Raw genomic sequence first — 10,103 nt, forward strand, 5'->3', positions numbered from 1 at the left:
GATGCCAACGGGGCCCCCGCCTCCCCCAGGCATGGCCTGCAGGGCCCACCCTCCCTGGGGCCAGAGTCCCCAGCCCTGCAGGGCGGAGCACCCTCTGCTCTCAGCCCGCTGCGAGGCCACCCGCCCTGGGAGACTGCACGCCCCGCCCCCAGCAGCCCCTGGCGCCCTGCTGTTCCCTGTGCGCTGAGCACTCTTCACGTGCATGTCACTGTCACTGTCACCCGTCCCACAGACCAGGCTCATCGTGTGGTGGGATCTGAACCCGGCTCCAGGAGTACCCCCCTCCCACGGCTCAGCTGCCTCACAGGGGCGCAGCCGCTCCCGGAGGCCCCTGGGCACTGGGCAGAGGCCCCCCACAATTGCATAGCTCGGGCTGGGCGGCCACACGCACCAGGGGAGGCCCGGGCCCTCCGGAGCCACGGCAGCTGCAGGCAGGACTCGCCTGGTGGGACCTCCCGGTGCCCTGAGCCCGAGGGCTGGGAGCTGCAGGCAGCCCGCAGCCAGGCCACCGGCTCCGGTCCAGCTCCATCGCTCTTGTCCTTCCAAGCCCCCAGGAGGATGCTGCCAGGCCAGGGTTACCCTAGCATCTTCAGGGACTGAGCAGCCCTAACTCCCTCTGGCCCCTCTGTGACCCCAGGGTGCTGCCCCAGCCAGAGAAAACACCATGCTTAGGGTCACAGCCACGGAGGGCGCCCGCCCTGCTGCCCCTCTGGCGGCCACAGTCAGCCTGTCCGGATAGAGGCCCCAGGAGACGAGGCCCCTGCCCGGGCCCACTGACAAGGACAAGGCACGTGGGAGCGGCATCCGGGGCCGGGGGTGGGGCGGTGGCTGTCCAGCACAGCCTCTCCTTTGTGCTCGTGGATGCCAGAGCCCTCGGGGGCGGGGGGGCGCCCCTAGCCGGCACCAGGGGCCACGGGCACCCTGGGACGGGCCCCCGCTCAACCTGAGGCCTTTGCCACCGCCCTCCGAGGGCTCCCGGGGCGTCCCCGGCCAGTGGGGCTGCCCTGGGGATGTCCTTCCCTGACCCCCACCATCTCCACCGTAACTGCCTGGCAAGAGGCAGACCTGGGGTCCACAGCCCCTCCACTCAGTCCTTTCCACACTCAGGTGGCATCGAACACTGAGATGAGGTGGCCTCTCAGGCCTGGCCAGCCCCCCGACCAACCGCCCCGCCCCGCCCCCGGCCCGGGACCACGCCCGCCAGGGCCGCGCTCACTTTCTCCGTGGTGATGTTGGTCTCTGCGTCGTGGCGCTTCTGCGTGAAGATGATGTTGAAGACGGCGTGGGAGCGGCTGCTGGTCTCGTTCATGTTTGTGGCTGCCACGGTCCTGGGGAACAGAAGCCACACGCAGTCAGCCAGCCTCCCGTGGTCGGGCACGACATCTCCGGGGGCCACCTTGCCTGGCCGGGTGGTGACCGTGCCTCCTGTAGAGCAGGGAGTGGCCTACACCGCCTGCCCGCAGTGTCCGTCATGGCTCCTGCAGCCCCAGCTCGAGCCTGGCACACGGGGTGCTGTGACAGTAGGGGCTTCCCTGCTTCCAGGGGCTCTGCAGAGCCAAGGTACTGCTCACTCAGCCCCCTGGGCAGTGGCCTGCCCCCAAGAAGAGAAAGAGGGCTCCACTGTCCATCCACACCAGCCGCTCCAGGGAGGAACAGCATGGCCTTGCGGGGGAAGGCCTGAGGCTGCCTGAGCGGAGGCCAGTGGCTGGACCTGATGTGCCCGCAGGCTGGGCTGGCTGCCCGACAGCTGCCTCCACAGGGGGCCTCGTCAGAAGAGCCCCTGCGGGGTCCCTACCGAGTGCAGGGTGTCAGCCGCTGACCTGGGGATCCTTACTCTCCCGGGAGTCCCTGGGTGGCAGATGGGGGGGGGGGGCTGTTGCCATGGTGACCGGGGCAGATCCTCTTAGGCTAGGAGGCCCAGGGCGGCGCGGCCAACAGAGACCGATAGCGTGTGGCCGGCAGCACCTTGCACCCGACCCTCCCCACGCGCCCCTGACCCCGTGCCCTGTCCAGAGGGCCGTCTGCCCTCCAAGCAGGCACACTGGCCCTCACGGTCTGGCCCCACCCCGGGCAGCCACGACCCCCCAGGAGGAGCAGATCCCATGTAGGAGACAGTGTCCCCTGCATGGGGGCAGCGGGAGGCCCCTCGAGGGCCGGCACGTGCCCTGGATGTCCTTGGGCCCACAAGGCCCACACCGCCACGGGAGCCGCTGGACAGACCCCATGGGGACACCAACGGGCGCCCCCGGGTCAGGTGTCCTCAGAGAGCCTCGCCGCCGCACGTGGTGGGGGGGGAGCGCCGGGAGGGCGGGTGCGTCACCCCGCACTCACCGAGCCTTGTTCCCCGAGTCCATGAGGTCCTGGATGTCGTTGTAGGAGGTGACGGCCAGCTTGGACAGGTCCTCCACGTAGGGCCCCAGCAGCGGGTGCTCCCTGACGCGCAGGTTGCCCTTGTTCTTGGGGTTCAGGAGGTCGCGGACACGCTCGCAGTAGATCTCCATGTAGCTGACCTGTGGGGCGGGGATGACCTCAGGGACCCCCAAGGGGGGGATGCACACGGCGTGCTCTAGGCCACCCGGTAGGGCCACGACCCCCCCCACTGACATGCAAGCCCACCCCCACCCCCCACCTACCTGGCCCTCCCCACCCATGGCCACGCTGGGGTCGCCCAATGCGGTCGCACGGGTGCCACATCTGCCACGGCCCAGCCCAGACCACACAGCTTGGAGCAGCTGCTCAATAAGCACCACAGGGCGGACACGGCCCTCGCTCCTGTGCCCAGCGTGGGGCTGGCGTGTTTGCCACATACATGAGTAAGTGACAAGCTGAGGGCACAGACCAGGGGTGGGGACCGGCTTTAAATCAGTAAAGCCACGCTCCGAGGGGCAGACGACGGGGAGCCCTACCTCCACGGAGTAGGACATGTTATCATTGGTGGTGTCGTTGATGCGGGAGAACAGGTCCTCGCAGAGCTGCAGGGACAGAGGACGTGGTCAGACATGAGGCTGGGCTGCCCCCAGAGCCCCGCTCCTCGAGGTGCTGTGGGCGGATTCTGCTCTCCCGGGCCCCGCCCACACCCCCACAGTCCACCTTAAAGGCACTGAGAAGGCCTGCAGCCAGGGAGCCACTGTCTTCTGCTAACTCAGGGGGCCCCCTGGCTGATGTCTGATCCTCTCCTGCTCCTCAAACCATCCTCGTCTGCATGAGGTGGAAGGTCTACCATGCTGCAGACCACACGCATTCTCTGCCCTGACCAGCTCAGCTACTGACCAGCTCAGACCTGGAGACCTGCCCGGTGAGGCTAGGATCCCAACAGTTACTGAGGTGTCCCCCTGTCCCAGGCATCTCTCCCCGCCCAGGCCACCAGCTCTCACAGCCCTCCCAGGGAAGGGCTGCCCCCACCATTGGCGGTCCCAGCCTCCCTGTCTCACGGGTGTGACCGTGGCCCAGGCCTGACCCCCTCCCCTGCCCCGCACAGCGCCCCATCCGCAGAACTAGGTCTCCAGCCTCTTCCCAGCCCGTCTGCCTCACGCCGCCCCTCCTGCCCCAACCCCCACCCTGCTCGTGTTCTACCTTCCCTCCCGGCCCCCTGCTCTCCTGGGCCCCGGCTGCTCCCCGCCTGTCCTGCCCTGACCAGGCCCCCGCCCCCCCCCCCCACGTGCCTGTGGGATGATGCCCTGCTGGTCCTTCTCCTGTTTGCCCATCATGGTGTAGGACTTGCCGGCCCCGGTCTGCCCATAGGCGAAGATGCAAACATTGTAGCCCTCGAAGGCGTGCTGCAGCATCTCCTCGCCGATGTCGCGGTACACCTGCTTCTGTGAGGCGTAGTTGATGTCTTCCGGCTGCAGGACGAGGAGGGGGAGCAGCTGCAGGAGGCTGGGCGTGCCAAGGTCTCAGCCCACCGTGTTCACCGAGGGCCTGCATCCCACGCACGGCCTCCAGGCACCAGGGCCTCCGGGCGCCAGGGCCAGCACCGTGGGGAGGGTGCCTGCCCCACCCACCCACTCACCCACGGAGACCCAGAGACCTGGAGGGTGGCTTCCGGAGGGAAGGGTGGGAGGAGCCAGCCAGGCTAGGGCGGGACAGAGCAGAAGGGCATTTCAGCAGGGGGGAGGGCACGCGCAAAGGCTCAGAGGTGGAAGCATACGACGTGCTGCTCAAAACGAGGCTCAGCCTGGCAGCTGTGGAGGTGGCCAGGTGGGGCTGGAGAGGCGGCAGGGCAGGGGCCCAGGGAGCTCATGGGCCAGACTATCATGCCTGCATGCTGTCCTGAAGACGGCGGTCACTTTAGGTGGGCCCAGGGTTACCCAGACAACGGGAGGAGGGGCTGGACGGGAAGGTGAAATGGGGAGCCCTGGGGCCGTCCCGGGCCAGGCACTCAGAGATGTGACCCGAGGTGGGCTCTGGCCCCGGGGCAGGGGGCCTGGACACCTGCTAGGATTCAGGAGGCTGGGGGATGGCAGGACCAGCTGCGGACCAGATGGGGGAGGTGGAGGTACAGAGTCCAGGGGCCTCCCAGGCTCCCGGGGGACGTGGAGGCCCGGCGGGGGCCGGCGCCAGGTGGGCAGGTTCCGCTTCAGACACTGAGTCTGGCGTGTCGGGGGAAGAGGAGACACTGGCGGGCGAGTGGACGTACAGCTCAGACCCTGGGAGGCTGCCCACGGGGGGCTGCCAGCCCCGCGGTCCCTGCGGCAGCCGGGCACGGTGTGCGGGGCAGCTCAGGGCGACCTTCCACGCACGAGGCGATGTAGCAGAGCAGGCCCCCCCCACAGGCCTCACACCGGGGCCCCTACCTCCCACATCGGCCCTGCAGCGGAGCCGGGTGGCCCCTCCACCCACTGGCCCAGAGAGGTCAAGGCACTGGCCGAGGGCCGCCCAGTGAGCAGCCCGTGCCCCCGGGCCCCCAGCCCTGGGCTTACCGACGTGTGTGACCAGTAGGAGTAGTCGAAGCTGAAGCTTTTGGGCGTCTCCTTGGGCTGTTTGGGGTTAACGATGGCTGCGGGGGGGGGGGGGGAGACAGGCACGGTGGTCAGCGCTGTGCTGCAGGTGCAGACGGACCCTGGACGTGCCCCCCCGAGAGGGACCCCGGGGCAGGAGGCGGGGTCCTCAGAGGGCTCTGGCCCCAGAAAGGCCGGCACCCCAGCAGGCGGGGACGAGGGCCCTGTTTCCAGGCAGACGAGCCATCTCTGTCCCTCTCCTCTGTCCGACCGCCTCCCCCACCCCGCCAAGGCAGCCCAGAGGGGTGCCTGCGTGTGGACAGTGCGTCCGACCGCGAGCCCGCGGCCCGTGCCCGCCTCTCGGGTCCACAGGCTGCTCGCCTCCCCCGCCCGGGTCTCTCTGCGTCTGCGCTGCACGCACGCGCCCTGGGGGCCTGTCCCTGTCACAGCCGCGTCGGGGCACCCGCAGGTCCCGTCCAGGTTGCTCAGAGGGGCTGTGGGACTGTCCTCTGCTCGGGTCCCTCCCGGCCCCCTCCTCCACGAGCTGCACCTGGGTTAGCGGGCGCAGCGCTCACGAAACGCCAGTTCATCGGAGGAGGAGCAGGGCTGCCGGCACCCACTGCCGGGCCTGCCAAGCGTCCCGGGCCCCCCCAGGCGAGGCTGGAGCACCCCCGTGTTTCCCAGGCCCTGGACAGGTCCCGGGCCCCAGAGGCCTGGGCTCAGCAGAGGGCGTGTCCTCGGTGACTGGGCAGAAGGGACTGCGGCCCCTGCCCCTGCCGGGCTGCCCTCTGGGACACCGTCTGAAGCCCCATGCCTGTGTTGATAGAGGACCCTGAGGACCCTGGAGGGCCCACCTGGCCAGAGGTTTTCACATCCACCAGGAAGGGCCGTGCTGGTGGGAGAGGGCTCCAGGTGTCCCCAGAGCTGACTGGCTTTGGGCCCCAGACCCCAGGCTCGAGGCGTTCTAGGTGATGACCCAGCACCCTTGGGAGGCCAGCAGGACGGAGCAGGTGACTGACCATCACAGCCCTTTCCTTGGAGCCGAGAGGGGGTCACGGCCATGCTGCCTCCAGGAGAGAGGCTGAGAGGAGACCTAGCTGCCCGGGTTTCAACTCCTGCTGGACTCGGGGACATGGCTGCCGGAACCTGAGCACAGATAAAGCCGGCGCCGTGGAAACAACAATCACAGCGCCTCCTGAGCACACGCAGCCCGGGCCGGGCCCCCAGCAGCGCCCGCCAGCACCCCACCTCCATCCACCTCATCCCCCACCCCAGCCCGCCCGCCCTCCCTCGCCGGCCGCGACACCTGCCCCTCCGGCGCGGACCGTGCTCGACACTGTCCCGGTACGGGGGTGTCTGCTGCCCACCCTGTGCAGAGCCTGAGCTCCCTGAGGTGCACACCCCCCCCCAGGGACACGGCACAGATGCACTCAAGGAACGCTAGGCAGGCAGGGGCAGCCGACTGCAGGGGTCAGTGGGTGGGCGGTGGGCCACAAGGAGAGCCTGCAGGACCTGCGGTCACCTGCCCCCTCCCCCTCGCGCGGGGTCCCACGGTGTGGCTGTGACCCTCCGCCCTGGTCCCGACCCCCGGGGATCCTGCGGCGTCCCCTCATCACAGATGGGGTCCTGATCTCCAGAGCGGACGGCCCTCCCCAGGGTCCGCCCCAGGCCTGCTCTTCCCTGACCCCTCTGAGCCCTCGCCAGGGCGACCGCCCCGGCCACGGCTGGACAGGCAACCCCCTTCCCAGAACGCACGATGCTGATTTGGGGTAGGGGGGCTTCCCGTGCAGCTCTCAGGTCTCTTCCTCCCGTGGATTTAAGGAGGGGGACCGGACGCCGGGCTTGTTGAGCGGGGGACTCCGTGCCCTCTGCCCCTGCTTCAGGGGGGCACCGCAGGCCGGCGGCCCGGGCTCTGCGGGAGCACAGAGGGGACACAGCCAAGGGCCGGGGTGGGGGTGGGGGGCGCCCGCTTGAAGAGGGGGCGGGAGCAGCAGGGAAGCAGCTGAACAAGGGACGCCGTCTTCCCAGAGTCAGGAGCCCCACAAGCCGGGTGTCGTGCCCGCTCCGTCCGGGAGCTGTGGGTCAACACTGAGGAATGCCGTGGGTCTGTGGTTAAACCCTGGGTGGACTGAAACTGGCCGTGGGGAGAGTATCTACACCACGGAATTGGTAAACGGGTGTGTGTGTGTGTGTGTGTGTGTGTGTGTGTGTCAGACAGAGCGAGGGAGGGGCGGGTTTAGCGGCAGCCACGGCCCCACGCCTGCAGGATTTAGGAGGCCGCCTCGCTGAAACGGAGACCAAGACATCAGTGCCAGGGGTTTCAGGGACGTCCTCTCAACATCAGGCGTGCCCCCGTCCTCACAAACCCGAGGGGGCTCTCCGGGCGACGGGGCGGCTCCTCCTGCCGACCTGACTTGGTTCATACGCCCCACACCCCCAGCAAGGCCCCTGCACCCCCGTCGAGGCCCCCGCACCCCTCACGGCCTGCCTGACGCTACCAGCTGGCGCCCTCGTCACCGGCCTGTCTAGTTCCATCTCTGTCCCCACTGGAGCATCACCCCTGGGGCAGCAAGAGCCTCCGTCCTGCTCCCAGGGGCCCGATGTCAGGAGCGGAGCACAGGCGGGAGCTCAGTGAGGTTTGCTCCGCTGTGGACGTGCAGGGACGCCCACCTTCTCCTCCCCCCGCGTGGTGATGTGTGTGCTGACCAGACCCCACAGAGCTTCATTTCCCGCCCGGGCCGCTCTCTGTGTCTGTCTGTCTCTGTCTCTCTTTGGCTCTGGCTCTCCGTCTCTCTGTCTGTCCGTCTATCTCTCTATCTCTGTCCCTCTGTCTCTGTCCCTCTATCCCTGTCTCTCAGGGCCAGGGTGGGTCAGAGGTCCCCCACCCCCAAATGCATCCCACCATCACCTCCAGCTGTTTGCTTCCGTGACCCCCGCCCCTCCCCGTCCTGAGCCGCTCCCGAGTTCCAGGGCAGACACGGGCTCGGCCTCTGATGCTTTGTTCTTTCTGTCCATGCCGTAGGGTTTGGTCCCCTGCGAGCCCCTCAGGCCGAGACCCCCAGCTCCCGTCTGAGGTGGCGACCACGCTGCCGGGGCCTGGCCCAGGGTGGGCGGGATTCTCACAGCCACTCCCGATGTCCCGGGTCCCCCAACAGGGACGAGGCGGACCCCGTCAGCTCCTTGTGCAGATGCCCCCGCCCACCCGGGGTCACGTTCCCACCAGAGGTCACGTTTCCCCCCAGGGGTCACAGCCCACAGCGTCCCACCTTAAGGCCTGAGTCACGCCTCCTGAGCCCTTTCTCCAGCCTTGAGGGCGCCGGACTGGAGAGGCAAGAAAGCCAGGCCCTGGGTGGACCCTCCACCCCTGTGGGGGCAGCGTCTGGACCAGACCCCCAGCTTCCCGGGAGGACGCCTCAGAGGTGCATCGTATACTGAGGGTCCCAGGGAGCTGAGCCCCCAGTGCCCCTGCCGGCCACCCGCTCACCAATGCCCCTTCACAGCTTCTGTGCCTGCACGGTGCATCCAGGGACCACCTCCCAGATAAGCTCTCAGCACCCAAATCCTCGTCTCAGTTCTGCTTCCAGGGACCAAGTGGAGGCAACGCCATTCACAAGAGACACGATGAACCCCCAGATGTGCCCAGCAGCCCCCCACAGGCTGCTCCAGGGCCTCCTGCAGAGACCCCCCCCCAGCCCAAACTCCCTTCCACAGAGCCTCACCATGTCCTAGAACACTGCCAGCCATAACCAGTCATCAGGCCCAGGGGGGCAGCTCCCATCCGCTCTGAGAGCCCCTCCCCTGGGGCAGCCCCTCCCCCCAACCCTGGCAGATAACAGAAGGGGCGAGGCCTGGCCTCATCCTACACCCCGAGGTCTGCTCCGTGCAGCTCACACCACCAGAGCCTTGCAGTGACGGCAGCAGCTCCCAGTGCAGACCACCAGGCAGAGCCCCACCAACCACACAGCTGGGAGAGAAGACGGTGAATTCTCGCTCTAAGTCACCAAGCATGGGGTGGGCTCCTGACCAGCAGGAGGTGACCCAAACACTGGTTCCATTTCCAGGGGACCCAAGCAAGCCCCCTAACCTACAGTGTTGGAAGCAAGGATGCCGGCTCCCTGTGCGGGTAAGGTGGGTGGAGGCGGGGAGGGGGCCTCCGGGCGCTGCCCTCTCAGGCTGGGTGCTGCTGGGGACTCCCTGAGCTGCACACCGGGCTCTGTCCACTCTTGTGCAGACGTGCCAACTCAATACAAAGTCTGTGGCACCAGAAAGAGCAAGAGGAAGCTTGGGGCTAAGCCCTCTCTGCCGCGCCGACGGCCGTGTCCTGTGCGCTAAAAGGGCCTGGAGGCCATGCTTGTCCTGACCTTCTTGAAACTGCCATTCTGTCTCTTACTGCCCCCTGTTCATCCTGTTGACCCCAGGCCTCCTACTTCTCAGAAAGGCTTGAGATGGCTTACAATTAGAAACAAAACAAAAGGGCAGACAAAGAAAAAAGCAGCTGAAACAAGATGAGAGAGCAGGAACCTTGTGTCCCGGGTTGAAAAGCGACCCCCCCCCAAAATTCCTGTCTACCCCAAACTTCAGAATGTGAGAAGCAGGGTCTCCAAAGATGCAATTAGTTGCTGAAATGAGATCCTACTGGATTAGGGTTGCTCCTAAGTCCGATGGTCGGACGAGGCACACAAAGACACAGACACGCAGGGAAGAAGCCACGTGACAACAGAGCAGAGACTGGGCTGACGCAGCTGCAGTCCAACCTGGCGGCACCACCGGAAGCCGCAGAGGCAGGAAGGACAGCCCTCCAGAGCCTCGTGCGGGGGCGCGACCCCAGCAGCCCCGTCACGATACTCACTGGTGGTGCTTCCGGACATCTGGATGATGCACTTGGAGTCGCGGCTCATTTCTCGGGAATTGAAGGGGCGGACGCGCACCGCCACCTTCACCGAGGCCCCGGCCATCTCTGCAGCCTCTGTGGGTCACTCCGAGTGGTGGCAGGTGCCCCAGCGAGCACGGGAGACACCTTGGGGAAAAGGGAGACGTGAGTTAGAAACAACATCCGAAAGGCAGAACAGGTGTTTCTGGCTGGCAATGGAACCCCCTCCCATCCACCTCCTAAATGACACCTGCTCCGGTAACCCGTCTATGAGCAGAAGGGATGGAGCCAGGGTA

General features: G+C 67.2%; 1 protein-coding gene across 17 annotated transcripts in view; it reads right to left on the minus strand.

Moving 5' to 3' along the window:
• KIF1A (kinesin family member 1A) overlaps positions 1-9,892 on the minus strand; it is a 67,925-nt gene extending 58,033 nt beyond the window's left edge. For all 17 annotated transcript variants that reach the window (XM_057745656.1, XM_057745654.1, XM_057745655.1 and 14 more), the window contains exons 1-6: positions 9,787-9,892; positions 4,920-4,996; positions 3,663-3,842; positions 2,907-2,972; positions 2,332-2,510; positions 1,217-1,328 (exon numbers count right to left, since the gene is read on the minus strand). In XM_057745656.1, the coding sequence (XP_057601639.1) occupies positions 1,217-1,328; positions 2,332-2,510; positions 2,907-2,972; positions 3,663-3,842; positions 4,920-4,996; positions 9,787-9,892 (720 nt within the window). The remainder of the gene's footprint in view (positions 1-1,216; positions 1,329-2,331; positions 2,511-2,906; positions 2,973-3,662; positions 3,843-4,919; positions 4,997-9,786) is intronic.
• Between the last annotated feature and the right edge of the window lie 211 nt (positions 9,893-10,103).

Source organism: Hippopotamus amphibius, chromosome 8 (assembly GCF_030028045.1).
Source record: "Hippopotamus amphibius kiboko isolate mHipAmp2 chromosome 8, mHipAmp2.hap2, whole genome shotgun sequence".
Classification (NCBI taxonomy): Eukaryota; Metazoa; Chordata; class Mammalia; order Artiodactyla; family Hippopotamidae; genus Hippopotamus; species Hippopotamus amphibius.